The sequence below is a fragment of the Odocoileus virginianus genome, chromosome 10, assembly GCF_023699985.2.
Source record: "Odocoileus virginianus isolate 20LAN1187 ecotype Illinois chromosome 10, Ovbor_1.2, whole genome shotgun sequence".
Taxonomy (NCBI): Eukaryota; Metazoa; Chordata; class Mammalia; order Artiodactyla; family Cervidae; genus Odocoileus; species Odocoileus virginianus.
The window spans coordinates 46,988,418-47,013,214 of record NC_069683.1 but is presented as its reverse complement, the minus strand read 5'-3'; the positions used below and the strand labels follow the sequence as shown (position 1 = coordinate 47,013,214).

Sequence of the window (24,797 nt, the reverse complement as noted above, 5' to 3'; positions counted from 1 at the left end):
TGAAGAGGTTCTGATGCCAGTTTATTATGCAGAAGGCAGGGCGGAGCAGGGACAGGTTCTGGGGAAAGAAAACAGAATGGTACCTTCTATACAGGGAAATGGGTACTAAAGAGGCCTTGACTGAAACCTCCGCATAGTTGGTGCCTACCAGTCCACAGGGATCATAAAGCCAGGGCCAGCCACTTAGCAGAAGCGGGACTTTGTCCTACACATTCTCAGAGCCTTGATTAGAAGTGATTCCCCAGGGCCCTCGATGTCTCTGCTACCTCCGCTTGTGATGTCATGGAAACTTCTTTGTGGCTGTGTACATAAAGACAGCAGCCCACCCTCGCCTGTGGTGAGGAAGTCAAAGCTGTAGAAGGATTGTAACAGGGGACTGGAGCCAAGAGAGTGCAGCAGGCTGGTCCTGCATCCAGGGAGCCCACCAGTGGGACAGAAACACCAATGGGCCAGGGTATGGTGAGAGGTCACCCATCACACAGTCCATGGCGGGCAGAGGACGGAAGTCATGAAGGAAGGACACAGGTGGGCAGCACTGCCATGCCATGCCCAGGAACCTTCAAAAATCCAGGCACCTGCTAAGCAGAGGAGGACATCTTTCTTGACTGAGCAAGGAAAGATGGTCCAGTTGATAACTGATGTGCCTAGAAGCCACCAGCCTCAGGTTCATTTGTTCCGAGCCCACTTATCACCAAGACGGCTGTACTGAGCATCATTGCGGTCTCGAAGGGGCTAAGAGATGAGAAAGGGGAACAGAGAGGCAGGGTCAGAACTCTCCCATGGGGAACCCCAGCAGAACCCAGAGATGAGAGCTCATGGGACTCTCCAGTGATGAATTCCCCACTAGGACCTTCACACACACACACACACACACACACACACACACACACACACTTAAACATACTGTCAGGCTCTCCATTCCCACTCGCTCCTTCCCCCATTCTCATCTTTCTCCCCTCAGGACTCACCTGATAGAGCTGGTCATTCCCCATCAGAACTTGAGTGTCAGCAGCTAGAAGACCCAGAGAAAGACAGTCAGCAAGGGCCAAAGAGGTGGCACAGTGAGGCCCATGAATGCTGCCGGGAGACCGCAGCTACAAACACCCTCAGAAGCCTGCATGAGCTTTGTGGGCACCCAAGTTCTGTCAGTAACCAGTTATAGGAGTCCTTAGGAGATTGCAATGGTGAAGCCCAGATGAGGCACAACCCAATGCCAGCCCAATTCCTTAGCAGGTACACACACACAGCCACAACATACACATGGTCTGTCCCTTCTACCTACCCCTGGAGAATCTTCCAGTCTCATGTCCAGCAAAGCAGTAGACACCCAAAGCAAGGAGTACAGTGGCAATGATGTCAGTGATGACGATGCCTGCCAGGGTGGCCGAGTCCAGCTCCACACAGTTCTGGCACACTGTGGGGGAAGCGAGGCCGGAAGAGAAGGGGCGGGTCTTCAAGATCAGGGAACCATCTCTGCCTCTTAGGGCAGCCCCAGGAGCTCTCATATCAAGACCCAAACTTGGAAAAAAGCCTGCCAAGAGCATTGCTACATCCACCTTTAACCTTCAGTCCAAGAAGTAGTCTCAGGTTTGTAGGCTTAAAAAAGGCAGTAAGCCAACCAGGCTCCAGACCAAGCCCCTACTGCTTGGGTCACAAGACTACTATTGCTCTTTTACCATTAAGCTCTTTCCCACTCAAGGCTTCAAAATCTGGCTCATACCCTTACAAGAGCAGGCCAGTTTGTTGAGAGCACAAATCGGTGCACTAGAGCTCCCTCCAGCTAGGAAGTTCTCATGTCCAGATGCCCCCACCTATTCCACCCCCAAAGGATCCTGGAAGCACATACTTCGAAAGTATACTTGCAGAGTAGATTTGGCATTTTCACTGCCGCACTGATACATTCCTCTTGGGTCCTGGATACGTTTTCCTAAGTCCAGACTTTTATTGCCTGACAGCTCCTGTCCTGCTGTTCCTTGTAGCACTGTGATGCTGGAATTGCATTTCAAAATTACTTTGTCCTCTATTTCCGTCAGTTTTAGACCGCCAGGATTCACTAAGGAAAAAAAATACCACAATTGGAGCAAGCTCTTTAGTCTGCACCAACCAGACCACTGTTCTGCTGAGGCTCATTACTTAAGAAGGACCACTATCCAAGTCTAGAACAGTTCAAGGTTTCTGCTGAGAGAGACCGAAGTCACAAGAGAAAGGCTTCAGCAGGTACCCCACAAACTGCAGAGACCAAGAAGGACACAGTGAGTGGGGGGTGGTAGGGAAGGCCAAGAGGGAGGGGACATATATAGGCATATAGCTGATTCACTTCATCATACAACAGAAACTAACACAGCATTGTAAAGAAATTATACTCCAATTAAAAAAAGAGAGGACATGATGATGCAATCCAAATAGAGGACAGGCCCTGATGAACACAGAGCAAAAAAGAAAATCATGGAGTTGGGTTAATCCAAAACCTTCATGGAAATGTGTTCATATCACTGAATAGAAGTAGGAAGGGAGCCCAGAATGCTAAAACACCCAAGAGATATTGAAAGGCAGAAGAATGGTTCTCAATTGGAGATGTCCACATTTTTTTTCTCTAAGAAAACTTCTAATTCTACTTCCTAGCCACCTGCCACACTCCATCATCAACTTCTCATCCTCTTTCCCTCCTCCTCACTCATGGTCAACCACTGCCCAGAGAATGGTACTACCAAAGCCTTTTCCAGGGCCAGTGATGGCTGGGGGTAGGAGGGAAGCTAATATGAATTACCATTCCAATGGTCCAAAAGGGGACCTAAGGCAAATCCCATGTAAAGATTTCTAGTTGTTCTACCCATGCTTGGGGGAGAGGGTCAGAAAAAAACTTTTTTTAATTGAATCCTTTCTTGGGGCTCCACACAAGTCAAGTCAAGTCAAGGGCTGGATGTATGCACAGCATCTTTCTAGGACCACTGAATTGCTATTGACTAAGAACATCTCCACAGCCCACAGAGGCACTGGAATGTATATCTCCAATCCCAGGGAAAAGTGGAATCTACATTGTCCCTGAGATTCATAGTCAGTTACCAATTTGGATAGAAGAGCATCTTTTAGAAAATCCCCCACAGAGCCATTCCTTGTGCCTGTCGAGAAAGCATGCATATATTCTCAGGGAGACACATGTACATCAGATGCTGCACATCATACACTCATGTCTTCCTTGGGGATCCATTTCCAGTGGAAATCCTGACTCTCCCAAAGAAGCTGACTACTAGGGTAACCCACTCATCCCGGTTTGCCTGGAACTGAGGGAATTCCTGGAACATCAGACTCTCAGTTTTAAAACCATGCAAACTGGGCTGAGTGCGTCATTCTATCACCCCAAATCCGCCCTCACTCCTGCTCAGCCGCAATTGAACTTCTCTTAAAGCATTTCCCTGAGTGCTGGGCCATGGCCCCAGGTGGTGATGTAATGGTGTCCACATGACCTGGAGTCCTGGACCCCGGAGGCTATCTACCCTAGATGGAACAAAGCTCCCATTACCAGCCCTAGGCTCAGGCGCACACCTACTACAAAACTTCCTATAGATCTCTGGCCTGAGGTCTTCAGAGAGATACTGAAGGCCAAGATGCCCCCCTAGTTAGAGTCAGTCAAAGCCAAGAGCCTGTGCTTCCCAGACCCTGTGCTACATCCCAACACGGCCCTCCTTGACAACACTGGTGTACTGAGGCGCTTTCAAATGGACCTCATTCCAGGTGGTCATGTCCCTCCCAGGTCCCTTCCCCACGATGCCCCGGCGCCCTCGAAGAAGCCTTACCTTGGGAGAGAAGGGCAGCCAGTATCAGGCCAGAGAGAAACCTGCTGTGCTCCATCTCCCAACAGAACTCATCCAGGAGACAGACACAGGCCACAGACTATCAGCCGGGGTTAAAGCTGCCTTTCCCCAACTGACTCGCGGGTACCCGGAAAAAGTAAAGGGTGGGGGAGGGACTAGAAAACGCCTATTTCTCTGTCTGCTGTTGGTGACAGGAGCGGCTGGGGTAGAGGTAGGCTGGGGGTGGGGTAGGAAAGAAGCAGCTGCAAATCGCTCTCTCTCAGAGTATGGAGTGTGGGGGTGGGGTAGAAGCTGGAAGCAGAGGCTATGGAAAAGGATGCCGGGACTTCTAGGAAGTAGGAGATTCAGAGTGTCCTTTCTTGAGTTGCTGACAAAAAATAAGAAACTCAGTTCCTGTCAGCAACATGATTACATTTACTCACCATCTGAAAACTGCCACTTCTCAAAACCCTTGATAGAAGCTGTGAATCCCATTCTATAAGCCATACCAGCTAGGTTCCTCCCTTTTCTGGTCTTTCTTGGGACCCTGCCCAAGCTCTTTCTTGGGCCTCCTGGGGTACCAGACTAAGTAGCTTCTTATCAGCGGGAGGTTGGCCTTTAGGGGCCCGATAATGAGAGATTTGCATCCTGGCTCCAATACTGTCTACCTGCTGGGTCTGTGCCAGTCACAGAATTCTCCAGAGACTAACTCCCTCAGTATGATGAAAATAATTCAAACAGAATGTTTGTATGGTGCCTGACACTTCATAGGACTTCCCTGTAGCCCAAACAGTAAAGAATCTGCCTGCAATGCAGGAGACCTAGGTTCAGTCCCTGGGTCGGGAAGATCCTCCAGAGAAGGGAATGGCAATCCATATCCAGTATTCTTGCTTGGAGAACCTCATAGACAGAGAAGCATGGAGGACATCAGTTCGTGGGGCTGCAAAGAGTCGGACATGACTGAGCAATTAACGCTTAATACTGACACTTCACATGTGCTAAGTAAGAGTTATTAATAACAATATAATTGGGACTTCTCTTATGGCCCAGTGGCTAAGACTCCCAATGCAGGGGGCCTGGGTTCAGTCCCTGGTCAGGGAACTAGATCCCACACACCACAGCTAAGAGTTCACAGGCCACGAAGAAAACCAAAGATTCCACGTGCTGCAACTAAGACCTGTGCAGCCAAATAAATAAATACATGTTAAAAATAATAATAGCAATATGATTAAGTCGCAGGCACAATTGAGCTTCCCCAGGAGACAAATGGTGTTTTTCCGCTTGGGATATGGAGATCCAAAACTGTCTACACTGCTGCAGTTAGACCATACTTTACCCAAGGGTAGAGATTCTACATGCATTGCTGGCTTCTGTTTTCCAAACACCTGATGAGAGCTCTGTATGTTTTTGTTGATTCACTGGCTAACTGGCTGAGGGGCCTGAGATCCTGGGAATTCAGCTGAGGCCTCTGTCCCTAGAAATGCATTTCCTGTCCTGGAGGAATAATCCTACCTATTCCTTTCCAGGCAGGCACCACTTTGATGATCTCATCTTCGAAGAGCAGTGAAAAAAAATCCCTGGACTGAGGTGGCTCTCTGTTCAGAGCTCCAGCCCTAAGCACCTAAGGGTTCCCAGCTAAGTTCATCAGTAATAACAACAACAGCTAGCAACAGGCAACAACTGGCTGAGCTCCAAGTAACAGATGATGGCGGAAGTGTTTATCGTCCTCATGAAGAAAGGGGCCCAGGCCACCTCCCACCCCGCACCCAAGGGCGCTTGAGTCTCTGAGATGGAAATCCAGCACTCTGTCCCGCTCCCTCCCCTCCACCTCCCACACTCCTCTCCCCAACGGAAAGTCAGAGGCGTCTGCACCTGCAGCCCTCCTGAGCCCTGCCCCCACCCTGCCCACTCTAGCCGCCGAGGGTGGAGGCTCACAGGGGCCTCAGCCCTAAGGATGCTGGGCGGGGCCAGGCTAGCTGCTAGCACAGGCTGGCTGGCTGGCTGCTGGGGGCCGCTCTGTGCTTCTGCGGAGAACAGAGATGGATATGGAGCAGGGGAAGCGTCTGGCTGCCCTCATCCTGGCTGTCACTCTTCTTCAAGGTAAGGGCTAGCTAGGGGGTCTGACAGTCCAGAGAAGGGCTCAAGGGAAGAAGCCCATCACCAGGGGGACAAGAGTATTGGGATCCCCTAACCTTGAGATGTCACCCTAAAGTTCAAAGAAGGAAGGGCAAAAATGAAGTTTATTTGCTAGAGAGAAACAGTGTTCCATGGGAGAGGTGGAGTGCTTGTCTCTTAAGAAATCAAAACAGAGGACTTACTGACTTGAGAGAGGACCCGGATGCCGCCATCTTAGGTTTGAATGTAGCCCAAAGGGCACAGGCCAGGAGCCTAAAGAGAAACAGTTTTTATTCCTTAACTCAGAGCTCCAGCTAAGAGTAGACTCATAGAGCATTCACTCACTTGGTTGGTCAGCTGGTCAACAAATATGCGTGAGGTCGATCCTAGTATGTATCAGGCTATAAAGAGAATATGGTGGCTCAGAGGTTAAAACATCTGCCTGCAATGCGGGAGACCCGGGTTCGATTCCTGGGTCAGGAAGACCCCCTGGAGAAGGAAGTGGCAACCCACTCCAGTATTCTTGCCTGGAGAATCCAATGGATGGAGGAGTCTGGTGGGCTACAGTCCATGGGGTCGCAAAGAGTCGGACACGACTGAGCGACCTAACTAACTAACTAACTAACTAAAAGGTAAATAATAACCTGCCCCCATGAGCTCATAGTCTGATTGAAGTGATAAGTTTCAACATTTCCAGACTGAGTATAACGCGCAATATAGGGTACTTGTACGAATATTCATTTGCAAATACAGTAGGAAGTGGATGAACTGGGTCGATGCCTGGAATATGGACTTTAGGCATTTAAAGTTGTTGACATCATTCAAGTATTATGTGAGATGTGAGGAAGAGGAGATTGAGGATGAAACTGTGAGGATATCACTGTTAAGGAAAGTTAGAGAAAAAAAAATGTCAGGAAAGAGATAAAGGAATGATCAAAGAACTGATGTAATTGGTGAGTGCAATTCCATAGAAACCAAGAGAGTAGAGAATTTCCAGAAGGAGAGAATCACCAAGAGTATGAAATGCTAAAGATACATCCACTGATAGAAGAATATATTTAAAAGTTCAAGTCTGTGGGATTTGGCAAAACAAAGGTCATGGATGACTTCAAAGAGTTTAAGTGAGGTAGTGTGAGTGGAAGCCAAATGGAAATGAGTAGAAGGTGGAGGGCAAGGTGGGGAAAGAGCAGCAAGTGTAAAATGTTCTTTAAAGAAGTTTGGATGAGAAGGCTGGAGAGGCTGAGTGGTAAGTGGAGAAGTAGCAGACTCTAAGAAGAAATTTGCGTGTGTGTGAAAGAAACTTGAGCACATTTCCAAGCTAAAGGAGAAGACAGTGAGTAGAGGGAGGCCCTGGAACTGACACTGAAAGGCTGCAAGAGTGGGATCAAGGACACAGCACAAGGCAGTCTCACCCTCTGAGACTAGGAGGAAGAAGTGCAATGGCTCCAGCCTTGGAGAGGCTTGTGGATGGAAAAGAAGCTGCAGAAGAAAGACCCATTACAGCATCTGTGTTTTCAATGAACTAAGTGGGCAGCAATGTGACCTGCTGAAATGGAGCTGGTGATGACTGAGTGGGGGACTAGAAGAGACGTTGGAGTTTAGAATTATTTCTGAGAGGAATAGAGAAAGAGCCAGCTGAAGACAACACGGGTGAGGGGCAGTGCTGAAAGCCTGTGTAGCAGCTATTCCTGTCGAGCAAAAAAAGCCCCAGACTGAGCCGTAGAAACCTGAGTTCTGTGTGCAGCTCAGTCACCAATGCGCCAGGTGAACTTGACGATGCCTCTTCCCTCTGGGCTCAGATCTCTCACCCATCAACCTAGGAAATTTGGCTACATGAGTCCTCAAGTCCTAGAAGGAACTAGAATTCAGACAATCAAAATTTTAAATGTCAGCAATCAATTGTACTGTCTTTTCTATGGTATCAGGATTAGAATGAGGGGACACTTTGTTCCTCTCACAGTGACCAGGTTGCTGGGGAGAAGAGCTAGTTAGAAATCTGCTTAACTCTTTGTCTTGTTATTTTTTTTTTCATTTATCCATTCATACTTTCATTCAAAACATATAATGCTCCTACCACGTTTCAGGCACTGTGCTAAGTGGTATTCATAAACAGTTCAGTTCAACTCTGTGTGAAGTTCTAAGACTGCTATCGTCTCTGTCAAGCTTTCCCTGTCCCCTCACCCTTGGCCAAAATCAATACTTTCTACCCCTTTCCATATGCATTTATACAAGTACTAAATGATAATTTATAAGTACTATTACATTTATTACATTTGTGGGTTATTTTCCACTTCACTGTAAACTCTTCAGAAGCAACAACTAGTTATTTGTATTACCACCCTTTTCTTCCACACTTCTTATTCATGTCAGGCACATAATAGTGATCGGTAAGTGTTTGGATTAAATCCAATTGAATTGAACTCCGGTGCTGGCTCTCTATAGTATGTCTAGCATGCAACTCTACTACTCTGAGTTTTGAGACAGATTTGAGGGCTGTGTAGTGGCTAACTCCTTCGGGACATTCAGGATTTACACACACACACAAAAATGGATCACCAAAACTGAACAGTATAGAAGTAATTCTGCTCTAAAAGACTTCAGCTAGTACACACCCAATCTTTCCCAAGGCTTTAGCTGCTAAAGGAGCAGAGCATTCCACACTGTACAGGCAATACCCTTACCTATAGTGCAATACAATTGCGCAATGCTAACCATCCAGAGTTGGGATCAGACCCCAAAGGTGAAGGGCATAGCCCCCAAAAAGACTATCTTCACTTTAAAAGGGAGGCACTGGTTCAGGGATCCCCAGACCACCCACACTTCTGATGAACAGCCTACAAATCTGGAGAATTCCCAAGAACCCCCTCAGAATTTGCTAGAACAGCTCACAGAACTCAGGAAAGCCCTATACTCACTAGTACAGTTTTATTATTAAAAAAAATTAGATCTAGACAAATGAAGAGACACATAGAGTGAAGTCTGGGAGGATCCTGAACACAGAGGTTCCATGCTTTTTCCTTCCAGAATTAAAATACATCAATCTCCTGGCATGTTGATATGTTCACCAACTAGGAAATGCCACTGAGTTTTCCCTGGGATTTCATCACATAGGCACGATTGATTGAATCATTGATCATGTGACTGAACTCAATATCCAGTCCCTCCTCCACTTCCTAGAGCTCAAAGTCCCAATTCTCTAATCACATGTTTGGTCTTGACCTGTCCCATCCTGAGTCATCTCTTTAACATAAATTCATATGTGATCCAAGGGTCCACCAAGAATCACAAATGCAATCCTCTCATTCATAAAATTCCAAGCATTGAGAAACTCCCTCCCAGAAGCCCAGAACAAAGACTAGACAAATTCTTTGTCATACAACACCCTAAATTCAGTTTGGTGGTTTAGGCTACCATCCAGGGAAATAAGTACAGATACTGTCACTCACATGGATTAGGGTCTCTCTCTTCATCTTGGCCTCAAATGACTGTGGAAATGATACATCAGGAGATCTGAAGGACTCCATGCCCAACTGATCCTCTGTCTTCTGTCTCTACAGGTACTATGGCCCAGGTGAAAGAAGGTAGGGGAAATGGCTGCTTTCTATCATCAAACTGGGGAAATTCATGAAAATATGGCCTCTCACAACAGCAGTCCTATGGGAGCAAATGAACAGCTTAGAAGGGATGGGATGATAAAGGCTAGAGAGCAAACCCTTCCATTGTTAACCAAATCAGTGGCCAGTCTTGACCTCCCTGGCTTTCCTGGAGCTAAACAATTCATTGTCTTGTGCTTGGAGGAGAAACGGGTCCCTAGCAGCTAGGCATTACTCAAAGCACCACCTATGAATCAACAGCATTGGCTTCACCTGGGAGTGTGTTAGAAATGCCAACTCTCAGTGCTTCCCCAGAACTATTGAATAGAACCTGGAATCCTAACCAGATTCCCATGTGAATCATGTGCACCCCGAGACAGGGAGAATTTCAGAGGCAAGATCTTAACAGACATTTCCTTTTTCAGTAAAAGTGGATGACAATCGAGAAGATGGTTCCGTAATTCTGATTTGTGACACGAATGAAAAGAAGGTCACATGGTTTAAAGATATGGAGGACATAAGTTCTGGAAACACAGATAAACGTACTTGGAATCTTGGAAGTAGTACCAAAGACCCTCGAGGGATATATAAATGTGAAGGATCAAATAACAGTTCAAAATCACTCCAAATATATTATAGAAGTACGTATCCCCTTTGGTTTGCTTTTGTGAAATTAAGCAGTACCGGCTGCTCTGGTGAGCTTCTTGTCTAGGGTGGGTATAGACATAGATGCTAAACAGTAATGTAAGAGTCAGCTTTCTTAATCTCAGCTTACTTTTTAAAAAATTTAACAAAGCAGTTCCCCCAACATTTTGAAAAAGCATAGCCTCTCTTATAAAGCCTGGCTCACCTTTGGGTAGGCCCCACTGCTTAGAGGGTCGGCAGTTTATATAAACCAAGTTAGGATAGGTAAAAGAGATGGGAGATTACAAGTTGAGTGACTGTAGCATGGAGAATGGGATATGGTCTTCCTTTTATTTCAATAGTTGCTGGTAGTAAAACCACATGGATTTCCCCAGGACTCCTGCACAATAGAGGAACATCGAAAAGCATTGAGTTCTTAGTCCAAGGATCTTCCAGGCAATTCCCTTGCCATACCACCCACAGAGAGGCCTGCTGCCCTGGACAGAAATATTATCTCGAGAAAAAACTCCAGAATTGAAGGAACTCTTGTCCTTCCCTCTCCCCACAGTGTGTCAGAACTGCATTGAACTGAATCCAGCCACTGTGGTTGGCTTTATCTTCACTGAAATCGTCAGCATTTTCCTCCTTGCTGTTGGGGTCTACTTCATCGCTGGACAGGAAGAAGCTCGCCAGTCAAGAGGTAAAAGAATGTTCCTAGGGACTTCCCTGGTGGTCCAGTGGCTAAGACTCCGAGCTCCCAGTGCAGGCGGCCAGAGTTTGATCCACAGTCAGGCAACTAGATCCCACATGCCACAAGTAAGACCCGGTGCAGCCAAATAAATCAAAAAACAAACAAAAAACAATGTTCTTAGATGAGAGCTGAGGCCATCTGGGACCCTCGGCCTCCTTCCTACCAAAAGAGACCTAATAGAAGAGGCTGGGTTGGCACGTGTTGCTGATGAGCATGGTCCAGTGAGGCTCTGACTCTAAAGGCAGAAGGAAAAGGACCCTTGGTGTTTTCATAGCATATTTGCCTGTTTCAGGATACAACTCTCTCTGATTTGTCCTCTGTACTTTTTAAAAAATCACTCACTGTTTATTTAATGTTGCCTATTTGTTTATTTTTGGCTGTGGGTCTTCACTGCTGCATGCAGGCTTCTGGTAGTTGTGGCAAGCAGGGCTACTCTTCACTGCAGCGCGAGGGCTTCTCATTGCGGCGGCTTCTCTAGTTGCAGCGCATGGGCTCTGGGCACAGAGGCTCAGTAGTTGCTGCTTGCAGGCTTACTTGCTCAGTGGCATGTGTGATCTTCCCAGACCAGGGATCAAAACTGTGTCCCCTGCACTTACAGATGGATTCTTAACCACTGGACAACCAGGGAAGTCCCTGTCCTCTGTACTTTTAAAAAATCTGTTTATTTAAGTAAAACCTGCATTCACAAAAGTACATGATTCACACATATACAGCTCAAAATTTTTTTTAACAAAGCAAACACACAGGCATTCAGCACCCAGTTAAAGAAAGTGAATTAATCCTTGGGGTCACTTCCAGCCTCTACCTAGTCCCCAAATCAACCACTCTCCTGACTTGTAACAACATTGATTCATTCTGCCTGGTTTTGATCCTTATGTAAATAGACTCACACATGAAGTACTCTTGTGTGTGGCTTCTTTCACTCAACAATATGCTTGTGAGATCCATCCATAATGTTGTGTGTAGATGTATTTCACTAATTCTTATTGCTATTCAGTACTCCATTGGGAGAATATAGCCCAGTTTATTATTCATTCTGTCTTGTTTATGCATACATTTTGTTTATTTTTTTGTGCAGCTTCAGACAAGCAGACGCTGTTGAACAATGACCAGCTCTACCAGGTAAGTGAATATGAAATCAAAGAGACACTGCTAGTTAGTAGTGGTAAAAATTTGGAATGGGAGTGGGGTGGGCAAGTTATTTGGAAGTTACTATGTAAACCAAAACTGCTTAGGACATAACAGACAATGGCATCCTTATCCCTTTGGGTAGAATGGATGAAACAAAGAGAACGGTCAGGAGAAACTGAGGTCAGGATCTAGTGAGAAAAGCTGAAGAACATACTAGGGGCCACACAGAGAGCTAGATGCAGCACCTCCCTCCATCCTTGTCCTCGTCTGCCCCCAGGACCATAAAGAAACCACTCCAAAACCTTGACCAGAAAGAGCACTCAGTAAGTATGCATCAGTAGAAAAAAAAAAACTTATGGTTACCAGGGAGTAAAAGTGAGGAGGGATAAACTAGAATACTGGGATTGACATTTACACACTACTATATCTAAAATAGACAACTAATAAGAACTTGCTGTGTAGCACAGGGAAAGCTATGCAGTACTCTGTGATGGCCAAATGGGAAAGAATCTTAAAAAAAGAAAAGTGGATATATGTTATAACTGACTTATAACTTATAACTGACTCACTTTGCTGATACCTGAAATGAACGCAACATTGTAAATCAACTATATTCCAATAAAACTTAAACATTAAAAAAATGACAAAAAACATAAATCTATATACCTGAAGAAAGGTGAAAAAAATTAAAGACATTGGAAGTAAAAGCTAAAAAATTTTATAATTTTTTAATTAAAAAATAAATACATATCAAATTAATTCATAGAGGATGATGATAAAATGTCCTTTATAGCCCCTTAAGGAACGGGAAGATGACCAATACAGCCACCTGAGGAAGAACTGAACCCAAGACTCAGAGTAGGTATGTGTTTCTACACTAATTCTAAGGAAGTGCCTTTGCACTACCTGCCCTCCTGACTACTGCCAAGCCTATCTCCTTTCCCCAAGCAGCTATAAGGATGGGAGGGTAGGGAGAGTTGACTGATAATTTCCTGGGGGGAGGGGGATGACTCTCCTGTGCATTGTAGGACTTACAGCAGCATCCCTGGCCTCCCTCCGCCAGATGCCAGTAGCACTGCCAAGTTCTGACAACAAAAATATCTCCACATACTGCAAATATCCCCTCAGGAGCAAAGTCACCCTTAGTTAAGAATCACTGATCTATAATTCTCAAGCCTTTATTAAGCATAGTAGGAAACTTTATATACACATATATAAATAGTATGTTTGTGCTGTGTGCTCAGTTGCTCAGTCATGTCCAACTCTTTGCAACCCATATACTGTAGCCCACCTGGCTCCTCTGTCCAACAGGATTCTCCAGACAAGAATACGGGAGTGGGTTGCCATGCCCTCCTCCAGGGGATCTTCCCAACCCAGGGATTGAACCCAGGTCTCTCCCACATTCCAGGCAGATTCCTTACCATCTGAGCCACCAGGGAAGCCCAAGTAATAGTAATAACCTGTAATGGAAAATAATTTCAAAAGTTATATTTGTGTATATGTATAACTGAATCACCTTGCTGTGTACCTGAAACATTGTAAGGCAACTATACTTCAATAAAATATATATATATATTATTGATAAAATAAATATTATTAATAATTAAATATAAAATATTATTTTATTGATAAAATTATATATATATATATATATATATATATATATGGGGGAAAAAAGACCTATATTAATCTTCCAATCAATCAGAAGTTCTGATTCAATCAAACAAAAACTTCAGCCAGGGAAACAGGGCCCAAGCATTATTTGATTTTCTGAACCAATTGCATTTTTTTAAATCCAGGTGTCTTCCCTTCTATCCAGTTCTCAGAAACAAAGCAATACATTTTGGAGCAATCCTAGCAAAGAAATTTTCAGCCCTAAATCTATACTTCCCCCAAATGGAGAAGAAAGGCCATCAGAGCAAATTTAGGCTTCTCTCAAAATAAAAGCAAAACTTGTATTAACTGGGTAACTGGGTGCCTGGGGAAGGCAGCAGAGGATGAGATGGTTAGATAGCATCTCCAACTCAATGGATATGAACTTGAGCAAACTCTGGGAGATGGTGGAGGACAGGGAAGCCTGCCTTGCAGCAGTCCATAGGGTTGCAAAGAGTCGGACACAACTCAGCGACTGAACAACAAAACTTGTATGGTGTTTCAGGAGCGCCACCTATTGGAAGTAATTCTTCTAGAAAAGAAAAATGGAAAGGGCAAACAACCTCCTTTGTTTGAATATCTTTTTTTACAATTTTATTTACTTTCTGTGTAAGTCATAATTCACACAGTTCAAATACACAGTGATAGGTCTCCCTCTCACTCCCTACCCAGTCACCCGGTTGCTTTCTCCAGAGGCAAACAATAATACTAGTTTCCAGAAATTAGTTTGGACCTAACAGAAGCAGAAGATATTAAGAAGAGGTGGCAAGAATACACAGAAGAACTATACAAAAAAGATCTTCATGATTCAGATAACCATGATGGTGTGATCACTCACCTAGAGCCAGACATCCTGGAATGTGAATTCAAGTGGTCCTTAGGAAGCATCACTATGAACAAAGCTAGTGGAGGTGATGGAATTCCAGTTGAGTTATTTCAAATCCTAGAAGATGATGCTGTTAAAGTACTGCACTCAATATGCCAGAAAATATGGAAAACTCAGCAGTGGTCACAAGACTGGAAAAGATCAGTGTTCATTCCAGTCCCAAAGAAAGGCAATGCCAAAGAATGCTCAAACTACCGTACAACTGCACTCATTTCATACACTATCGAAGTAATGCTCAAAATTCTCCAAACCAGGCTTCAACTGTATGTGAACTGAGAACTTCCAGATGTTCAAGCTGGATTTAGAAAAGGCAGAGGAATCAGAGATGAAATTGCCAACTTCCAGTGGATCATAGAAAAAGCAAGAGAGTCCCAGAAAAAAGCATCTGCTTCATTGACTATGCTAAAGTCTTTGACTGTGGATCACAACAAACTGTGGACAACTCTTCAAGAGATGGGAATACTAGACCACCTTACCTGCCTCCTGCAAAACCTGTATGCAGGTCAAGAAGCAACAGTTAGAACCAGACATGGAACAAAGGACTGGTTCAAAATTGGGAAGGAGTACGTCAAGGCTGTATATCGTCACCCTGCTTATTTAACTTATATGCAGAGTACATCATATGAAAAGCTGGGCTGGATGAAGTACAAGCCAGAACCATGATTGCAAGGAGAGATATCAATAACCTCAGATACGCATATGACACCACCCTTACAGCAGAAAGCAAAGAGGAATTGAAGAGCCTCTTGATGAAAGTGAAATAGGAGAGCAAAAAAACTGGCTTAGAACTCAACATTCAAAAAATTAAGATCATGGCATCCAATCCCATCACTTCATGGCAAATAGATGGAGAAACAATGGAAACAGTGATAGACTTTATTTTCTTGGGCTCCAAAATCACTGCAGATGGTGACTGCAGCCATGAAATTAAAAGACACTTGCTCCTTAGGAAAGCTATGACAAACCTAGACTGCATATTAAAAAGCAGAGCAAAGCAGAGACCTTTACCAACAAAGGTCCAGCAAAGACTGGTTTTTCCAGTCATCAAGTATGGATGTGAGAGTTGGACCACAAAGAAGGCTGAGCACCAAAGAATTGATGCTTTTGAACTGTGGTGGTGGAGAAGACTCTTGAGAGTCCCTTGGACTGCATGGAGTTCAAACCAGTCAATCTTAAAGGAAATCAATCCTGGATATTCATTGGAAGGACTGATGCTGAAGCTGAAGCTCTAATACCTTGGCCACCTGATGCAAACAGCCAACTCATTAGGAAATCTCTCCTACGCTGGGAAAGATTGAAGGCATGAGGAGAAGGAGATGATAGAGGATGAGATGGTTGGATGGCATCATGGAATCAATAGACATGATTTTGAACAAGCTCTGAGAGATGGTGAAGGACAGGGAAGCCTGGTATGCTGCAGTCTGTGGAGTTGCAAAGAGTCAGACATGACTGAGCAACTGAACAATAACAATACAGTCTTACAAGATATATAAAAATACTCTATGTTGGAGATACTCTAGGCATATACAAGCAAATTCCAAGTGTGCATTATTATTCTCCCCATATTTTTCACACAAATGTTGCCTTATACATCTTTCACTTCTCAAAATTTTATCCTACTCAATAAAATCTGAAGACTACTTCATACCAACATACAAAGGAGCTCCTTTTTTAAAAAATAAAGCCACTTTAGACAGATCCCCTATAATTTTCTCAACTAGTCCTCTACTGATGGACGTTTAAGTTGGTTCTTTTGCTCTTGCAATGCCACAATGACTGTAGAAATGTCATTTTTTAACATTTAGTAGTCGTAGTTGCTCAGTCATGTCCAACTCTTTGTGACCCCATAGACTCTAGCCCTCCAGGCTCCTCTGTCCATGGAATTCTCCAGGCAAGAATACTGGAGTAGGTAGCCATTCCCTTCTCCAGGCTATCTTCCAGACACAGGGATCAAATCGGGTCTCCTGCTTTACAGGCAGATTCTTTACTATCTGAGCCACCAAGGAAGCTCTTAAAAATTGTACTGAGGTATAATTTTCATGCTATAAAATCACTCACCTTACATGACTTCACCTGTTCTCAGTAATTTTTAGCAAATTTTCCCAGTTGTACAACCATCACCATAATCCAGGTTTAAACCATTTTCATCAGTCTCTTAAGGTTTCTTGTGCTGTTTTTCTGGGCTTCCCTCATAGCTCAGTTGGCAGTCACTAATCTCTTTTCTGTCTCTATAGATTTGCCTTTTCTGGAAAAATGGAATCATACGATACACTGTTCTGGACATTCTCGCACCAAGTCTTCATGTGGACATATGTTTTCATTTCTCTGGGTTGCTACCTAGGAGTGAAGGATTGCTGGGTGGTATGGTAAATTTATCTATAACAGTTTAAGAAACTGCCAAAGTGTTTGCCAAACTGGCTGTTCCATTTTACATTCCCACCAGCGATAAGTGATTGGGGTTCCTCTTTCTCCTCATCCTCACAAATATTCATTACTATCTTTTTTAGTGTAGCCATTCTAGGGGATGTAAAAGAGTATCTTATTATGGCTTTAATTTGCATTCTCTAATGACTAACGATGTTGAACATCTTTTCATGTGCTTATTGGCTATTCTCATCATATCTTTAATGAAGCGTGTATTCAAAACTTTTAAAATTTAGTTATTTGTTTTTCTTCTTACTATTGAATTGTAAAAGTTTTTATATATTTTCAAATACAAGTCTTTTAACAGATATATGATTTGCAAATATATCTACCAGTCTGTGACTCGTCTTTTCATTTTCTTAATGGTGTCTTTTGAAATGCAAAGGTTTTTAATTTTGCTGAAATCTGTTTTACCCTTTTTTTTCTTTTATGGATTGTACACTTGGTGTCATCTCTAAGAAATCCTTGCCAAACCCAAGATCACAAAGATGTTTTTATAGTTTTAGTTCTAACGATAAATGTTATTTTGAACATTAAGACTATTTGTAACAAATACAAATAAATGCAATTGCAGAAGCATAATGTATCTTCACCTGTCACTTAATGAAATATTGCCAAATTGAACTTCATAGAGGTTGGACCAATACATAATTCTAATGAGTGCCTATTGTTTCATACACAATCCAAAAGTGCACTACTAAGCTTTTTCAACTTTGTAAATCAGATAAATTAAAATGAATCTTGGCTTAATTTTAATTTGCATTTTTCTCATTAAAAATGGGAGTGAATCATTTGCTTTTCCTGTTCATGAAATGTAGGTTCATATCCTTTGATCATCTTATTGACTTGCAACAACCCTTTACATATTTGGGAAACTAGATCTTTTGTTTTGATATTAGTTGCAAATTTCAAATTAGTTGCATTATTTTCACAGTGTTGTTACTTGGATTTTGACTTTACTTAGGGTTGGTTTTCTACACACATTTTACAAACATTTGCATGTAGTAGAATTCACTGTTCTTTTATGGCTTCTAGGTTGTTTCATATTTAAAAATGCCTTCTCCCATTCTAAGATTATTCTTTTAAAAATTTTCTCCCAATAATTCCTCTAGCATTTTCCTGGTTTAAATATTTAAATCTCTGATCCATCTTGGACTAATTTAATCCAAAGTGTAAAGGTCTAATATATTGGCTAACTTTTAAATCACACAGCAACCCACTTATTCTGGAACTATATTTTGAAAAATCCACCTTGTGCACATTGATTTTAAATGCTCCACTCTCACCAGATTGTAAGCTCCAAAAAGGAAGACTTGTATTTTTTTTTTCCACTACTGTAGCTTGAGGAGCTAAAACAATACTAGAACATAATAGGCACTCTGCGATTGCTCAACATTTGGTATGTACATGTGCATGTCTGTGTGTGTGTTAAAATAAAGTAAAACACCATTTTAACCATTTTTAAGTGTACCATTCAGTGGCATTAGGTACATTCACAATGTTGTGCAACCATCAGCACTCTCATTTTCATAACTTTTTCATTATGCTGAAGAAACACTCTACCCATTAAAAGATAATTCCCTATTCCTCCCTCTCCCAAGTCCCTGGTAACCTCTATTTAACTGTCTTTATGAATTTGCCTACTCCAGGTACCACATATAAGTAGAGGCATATAGTATTTGTCCTTTTGTGTCTGGCTTATTTCACTTAGCATGATGTTCTCAAAGTTCATTCATGTTGTAGCATGTATCAGAATTTCCTTCCCTTTTAAGGCTTAATAATAACCACGTGTATGTATATGCCACATTCTGTATGTCCATTCATCTGTCAATGGACATTTGGGTTGTTTCCACCTTTTGCCTGCTACAAATGATGTTGCTATGAACAGTGCTGTACAAGTAACTATTTCTTTGGCATATTTAGCCAGAAGTAGGATTGCAGCATCACATGATAATTCTGTTTAACTCTTTAAGGAACACCAAACTTTTTCTAAAGTACTCCATAGTTTACATTCCCATCAGCAATGCACAAGGGTCCCTATCTCACCACGTCCTCACCAACACTTATTTTCTTTTTACTTTTTCATAATCACCTTCCTAAGAGGGATGAGGCGGCACTTCATTGTAGTCTTGACTTGCACTTCTCTAATGATTAGTGACATTGAGCACCTCTTCATGTCCTTATTGGCCATTTGCATATCTTCTATGTAACAATATTTATTCAAGTCCATTGTCCATTCCTTAATCACGTTGTTTGAGGTTTTATTGTCGAGTTACAGACTTTTTAATATAACTGGATATAATTTTTTAAATCACTAATGTGATTTACAAATACTTTCCATCACTCTAGGTATTGTCTTTTCACTTGCACTTGAAAAGTATGCTCCATTGTTTGCCTCTGTGTAACTTCAGAATACCCTTGAGGATCTGCATCCTCTTCACCTGACAAACAAGAAAACTGCAACCCAATGAAAGACAGCATATTTGAACACACTGCCTGGCACCTAATAACAGCTCACAAGTTAAAGTTATTGTTAATGCTACTGTTGTTTCACAGACAAACATGATCTATGAAGAATCACAGAAGCTGTTTCAGTAAAGAACATCGGTGGGAAAAATAGAAAGCAGAAGTCCGTAGAAGCCTTAGCAGTGCCAGGGTTCAACAACTCATAGATATTGCCCATACATGGGTTTCCCAGGCCCGTTGACTCCTACCGAGCTCCGAAACGCCCCTCTCCCAGCTCAACGCTACCCTCCCCCAACACAACCAACCCCAAGGCCGCTTCCGGCCACTTCCGCCGGGTCGCAGCCAGTTAGTGCATGCGCTGTGGGAATGTTTGCGCGCTCGCTCCCTGCGCAGGGCGACACACCCAACTTCCGGCGCCCTGATGAGAGTCCACAGGGCTTGGCGCCTAGTCATGACGTCAGATCCGGTTGCCTGGCTGAATCGGAAGTGGGAGCTCTTCGGCCACTGAGACTTTGTCGTGTCGTCGCTGCTGGCCTTTCAGGCTCTGGTAAGAGAGGATATAGCTAGAGGGGAAGGGATCGTTGAGTCTGCAGTGAGGTTTTTTTTTTTTCTTCTAGTCGGATGCCAGTCCAAATCTCTACACTTTTACCTCCTACAAATTCTCCTGTCCTTTTCTGAACACTGGATCTCCTTCATGAACTTTGACCCTGTCTGGTTTGAGAACCCCTTACAGTGCTCCTGTTTCTGGCATTTCTGCCCCTCATTGTCGAATGACAATGAAAAAGGCCATTTTCTTCCTGGAAAAGGTCAGCATCCTGGCCTTGCATTATCTTTGGCTTTCTTTCTCTAGAATGTGTGCCTAGTGGGTAGGTCTCCCTGTGCGCCGCGAATCCCTTATGGAACCTGGGAGGATAAAATATAGAGTAGACAACAGATACCCTGGTGCCAAAGAAGAGAAAATTAAACTTGGGTCCCTGAAGTCAAACCAGTTGAATCCATATGGCAAGGTGTTGACATTTGTTAAGGCAAGTGATCATTCACCCCTCAAAACTCTGCTGTTACTCTGCTTCTTGCTCCCTCAGCATTTGGGTTTAGAGGACACTTCTAAAATTAAGTAACCGATCTCAGAAGCTTATATTTGACGGATATTCTCTTTGGAATCAGCTTTTCACTCGAAGAACAAGGATATGTATGTTTAGTCTCACTTCTGTAGGCTGTTTTGGTCTCACATGGGAGCCCTCCTCAGATAAAATGGGACCCAGGAAGGAATGCTGTTTGCTTTGCGACTTGATGAGATCCTTCTAGCTTGATGTAATGGAAGGATCTGTTGGCACATAGAGGCCTGAAAGGATTATTGGGTGGAGCATGTAACAGTGAAATCATTTTTTAAATTTCTTTTTTGGTTTGATATATTTATTACTCGGGGCTTCCCAAGTGGTGCTGTGGTAAAGAATCCACCTGCTAATGCAGGCAGGCTCAGGAGACTTGGGTTCCATCCGTGCATTGGGAAGGTCCTCTGGAGTAGGACATGGCAACCCACTCCAGTATTCTTGCCTGGAAAATTCCATGGACAGAAGATCCGGGTGGGCTACAGACCACGGGGTCAGAGTGAGACACAGCTGGGCAACCTTGCGGGTACATGCGCACACACGTATTACTTACCAGGAAAGAAACCTTGTGGAGTATGATTTAATAAAGCTTGATTTTGACAGTCTCATTTTTGTGAAGTATTGCAAGTATTTCTGTTTAAAAGCAATACCAAGTTTGATGTTAAAACATTTATGTGGTCATCTCTTTAAAGGCTGACAGTGCCCCCTTAAGAGAATTAGCCATATTCTTTATAAACAAAAGATTAACTCAGGGGAGGGCAAGAAGATTATATAGGACTGGAGGTAGACAACTTTTATAAATGTAGAGCCTTGCAGCACATTTATCAGAAATGTGTTTTTAATTAATTTATTTATTTTTAGAAATGTGTTTTTAAAGGGGATGTATTGGGGGAATTCCCTGGCTGTCCAGTGGTTAGGACTCTGCACTTTCATTGCCAAGGGCCCAGATTCAATCCCTGGTTGGAGAATTAAGATCCTGCAAGCCTCACGGCCTAAAGTAAATAAATAAATAGAATGCAGTTTTAAAATCAAATCCAAAAACTTCTAAGAATTGGTAGATGTGTCATGCCAAAGGCTGACGACAGGATAGTGCTTTATCGTTGTATGGTAGTTGAAAGGAGATTATAAATTCCCAGTGATATTGAATATTAAACAGCATATCAAGGTTCCACTTTATCAGACCTTTTTTTTGGAGTGGGTCACATCTGGTTGCTATTTTTATGTTTGTGAGATCCTTGACCAAATCTAAACTGACATCCCTACAAAGGTTCCATCAAATGATCAGTCCTTCCTTTTTGTGTAAAACTTTCCTGGTTGCACAGTTAGCTCTTTTTCCATGAAAATAGTTGTTGCACAGATTTGAAGTACATAAGAGAAAGATGAGCTTAATGAGGTAGTCTAAGCCCTTTTTGTCTTTCATCACGGATGACAACAGAGATTTATTTCCATACTTTGTTCTACACATGCTGAGCTACCAAAGGGCCACAAGTGTCTGGCCTGATACCTTGACCTTCCACTGCAGCCTAGGACAAACAGTAAAACCCATACCTTAAAGTAGGATTATGGCTACTGCTATTGATTACAAGAAGGTCAGGAATAATTATATGTAAGATTTACTCATTTGATGCATGTTTGGGATTTTGTGTTTATGGAATATACCAGACACAAGAAAAAAATAATTAGATATGAGCCTGTACTCAGATTGCTTACCTTCTAGTAAGAAAGAAGATCTACATTAGGAATACAATGTAGAAAGTTATAAGTCCTGTTGATATAGATAAAATGTTGTGGGAAGCTAACTTTTTGTGGACCATTTTTTTTTTAAGTCTTTATGGAATTCGTTGCAATATTGCTTCTGTTTTATATTTTGGTTTTTGTTTGTTTTTTACTGTGAGGCGTGTGGGATCTTAGCTCCTGGACCAGGGAGGACAAGAAATTGAACCTACACACCCTGCATTGGGAGGTGAAGTCCTAACCACTGGGTTACCAGGGAAGTCTTAAGCTAGCTTTATGTAATGTGACAGTGTATTATTGAGAAAGGAGGAAATAATGCCATTTATGATGATAAATCCTCTTTATGTCTCTTGATAGTCTTAGAACCTGTATGTGTCCTACGTTCTAATTCTTGGCTTTTGATTTCCTTCCTTTCTGCATAGATGGTGCAGGTGATGCATCTTCTTTGTACTAATCTGAACTCTTTTCAGTTGTATTTTTAAAAAATCCATTTAAAATACCACAGTGTAGGGAAATCTAATGGCTTTTTTATACCTGAGAAGGCTCTCTTTCCAAATCTCACATGTCTTTTCTTGCATGTTGGTTTAGTTTTAGGCTAGGCTTTCTCTAGATGGTGGGAAGACAGCAGCTCCAGGTTCCTGTCTTACCAGCCTAGCAACCTAAGCAGGAAAAAAAAGAAAGAGTTCCCTTTTCTGTTGATTTAGCCAAAGGCCTGAAGCTAGTGTTCATTGATTCTTTTAGGTTGGTGCAAAAATAATTGCAGTTTCTGCATTGTTGAAGTTTACCATTTGATATTGGAATACATTCTTAAATATGGTTATGTTATACATCATTTTAATGTGCATTTCTCCCTTAATTTTTTTTGCTAATGACTTATTACTTACTATTTATATTTATTTTAGACTATGTAAATGATGTTAGACAAAAGCAAATTCGAGCAATTTTCTTACACGAGTTCAAAATGGGTCATAAAGCAGTGGAGACAACTCGAAACATGAAACTCATTTGGCCCAGGAACTAATGAACGTACAATTCAGTGGTGGTTCAAGTTTTGCAAAGGAGTTGAGAGCCTTGAAGATGAGCGTAGTGGCCAGCCGTCAGAAGTTGACAGCAACCTATTGACAAGATCATCAAAACTGATCCTCTTACAACTACATGTTTTAAGAAGTTGCCAAAGAGCTCAGTGCTGACCATTCTGTGGTCATTCGGCATTTGAAACAAATTGGAAAGTTGAAAAGGCTCGATAAGTAGGTGCCTCATGAGCTGACTGCAAATCAAATAAGCTGTCCTTTTGAAATGTCGTCTTCTCTTATTCTGTGCAACAACAACAAACCATTCCTCGATCAGATTGTGACATGCAACAAAAAGTGGATTTTATATGACAACCAGTGACATCCAACTCAGGGGTTGCACTGAGAAGAAGCTCCAAAGCACTTCCTAAAGCCAAACCTGCACCGAAAAGGTCATGGTCACTGTTTGGTGGTCTGCTGCCAGCCTGATCCACTACAGCTTTCTGAATTCTGGAGAAACCATTACATCTGAGAAGTATGCTCAACAGATCGATGAGATGCATCAAAACCTGCAGTGCCTGCAGCTGGCATTGGTCAACAGAAAGGGCCCAGTTCTCCACAACAGCGCCCAACAACACATCACACAACCAACGATTTGAAAGTTAAATGAATTGGGCTATGAAGTTTTTTTTTTTTTTTAATTGACGGATAATTGCTTTACAGAATTTTGTTGTTTTCTGTCAAACCTTAACGTGCATCAGCCATAGGTATACATATGTCCCCTCCCTCTTGAACCTCCCTCCCATCTCCCTTCCCATCCCACCCCTCTTGATGTAGAACCCCTATTTGAGTTCCCTGAGACATACATCAAATTCCCATTGGCTATCTGTTTTACATATGGTAATGTAAGTTTCCATGTTACTCTCTCCTCCCCTCTCCCCATGTCCATAAGTCTGTTCTCTAGTCTGTTTCTCCATTGCTGCCCTGCAAATAAATTCTTCAGTACCATCCTTCTAGATTCCATATATATGCATTAATATACAACATTTATCTTTCTTTTTCTGACTTACTTCACTCTGTATAATAGGCTCTAGGTTCATTCACCTCATTAGAACTGACTTAAATGTGTTCCTTTTTATGACTGAGAAATAGTCCATTGTGTGTATGTATCACAGCTTCTTTATCCATTCACCTGCCAATGGACATCTTGGTTGCTTCCATGTTCTAGCTATTGTAAATAGTGCTGCAGTGAACATTGGGGTACATATGTCTTTTTCAATTTTGATTTCCTCAGGGTATATGCCTAGGAGTGGGATTTCTGGGTCATAGGGTGGTTTTATTCCTAGTTTTTTAAGGAATCTCCATACCGTCTTCTGTAGTAGCTCTATCAATTTACATTCCCACAAACAGTGCAAGAAGTTTTGCCTCATCCACCATATTCATCTGACCTCACACCAACCTACTCGCACTTCTTCAAGCATATCAACAACTTTTTGCAAGGAAAACACTT

General features: G+C 42.6%; 3 protein-coding genes across 7 annotated transcripts in view; 2 read left to right on the top strand and 1 right to left on the bottom strand.

The window, feature by feature from the left end:
* Nucleotides 1-4,378, bottom strand: CD3D (CD3 delta subunit of T-cell receptor complex). Of its 2 annotated transcripts, none has more exons than XM_070473518.1 (5): nt 4,235-4,378; nt 1,847-2,053; nt 1,283-1,414; nt 969-1,012; nt 1-732 (listed from the first exon to the last, which is right to left on the bottom strand). In XM_070473518.1, the coding sequence occupies exons 1-5, from the start codon at nt 4,296-4,298 to the stop codon at nt 667-669; spliced, it is 513 nt and encodes a 170-aa protein (XP_070329619.1). In that variant the 5' UTR covers nt 4,299-4,378; the 3' UTR covers nt 1-666. The 2 variants fall into 2 exon arrangements, with proteins under 2 accessions (XP_070329619.1, XP_020742362.2); XM_020886703.2 differs by lacking the exon at nt 4,235-4,378 and adding an exon at nt 3,795-3,951.
* A 1,365-nt stretch (nt 4,379-5,743) lies between these two features.
* Nucleotides 5,744-17,724, top strand: CD3G (CD3 gamma subunit of T-cell receptor complex). Of its 3 annotated transcripts, none has more exons than XM_020886701.2 (7): nt 5,744-5,891; nt 9,464-9,487; nt 9,925-10,140; nt 10,692-10,823; nt 11,953-11,996; nt 12,799-12,863; nt 16,779-17,724. In XM_020886701.2, exons 1-6 carry the CDS (start codon nt 5,831-5,833, stop codon nt 12,847-12,849), a joined length of 528 nt encoding a protein of 175 aa, XP_020742360.2. In that variant the 5' UTR covers nt 5,744-5,830; the 3' UTR covers nt 12,850-12,863; nt 16,779-17,724. The 3 variants fall into 3 exon arrangements, with proteins under 3 accessions (XP_020742360.2, XP_070329617.1, XP_020742359.2); XM_070473516.1 differs by lacking the exon at nt 16,779-17,724 and adding an exon at nt 13,805-14,324 and having other exon boundaries at nt 12,799-12,867; XM_020886700.2 differs by having other exon boundaries at nt 5,747-5,891; nt 12,799-12,867.
* Nucleotides 17,725-19,874: 2,150 nt separating this feature from the next.
* UBE4A (ubiquitination factor E4A) overlaps nt 19,875-24,797 on the top strand; it is a 38,759-nt gene continuing 33,836 nt past the window's right edge. The window contains exon 1 of one of the 2 annotated variants that reach the window (XM_020886697.2): nt 19,875-19,981. The gene's annotated coding sequence lies outside the window, so the exon portion shown is untranslated. The remainder of the gene's footprint in view (nt 19,982-24,797) is intronic. The other variant, XM_020886698.2, reaches the window with a different exon arrangement.

Excerpts from the sequence above, each read along its gene's own strand:
- CD3D (XM_070473518.1), bottom strand. The coding sequence starts at position 4,298 with ATGGCTTATAGAATGGGATTCACAGCTTCTATCAAGGGTTTTGAGAAG. Across the intron at positions 1,415-1,846 it reads TCTGCAAGTATACTTTCGAA|TGTGCCAGAACTGTGTGGAG; the intron begins GTATGTGCTTCC and ends CTTCCCCCACAG. Across the intron at positions 733-968 it reads GGAATGACCAGCTCTATCAG|CCCCTTCGAGACCGCAATGA; the intron begins GTGAGTCCTGAG and ends CTCATCTCTTAG.
- CD3G (XM_020886701.2), top strand. The coding sequence starts at position 5,831 with ATGGATATGGAGCAGGGGAAGCGTCTGGCTGCCCTCATCCTGGCTGTC. Across the intron at positions 10,824-11,952 it reads AGAAGCTCGCCAGTCAAGAG|CTTCAGACAAGCAGACGCTG; the intron begins GTAAAAGAATGT and ends TTTTTTGTGCAG. Across the intron at positions 11,997-12,798 it reads ACAATGACCAGCTCTACCAG|CCCCTTAAGGAACGGGAAGA; the intron begins GTAAGTGAATAT and ends TGTCCTTTATAG.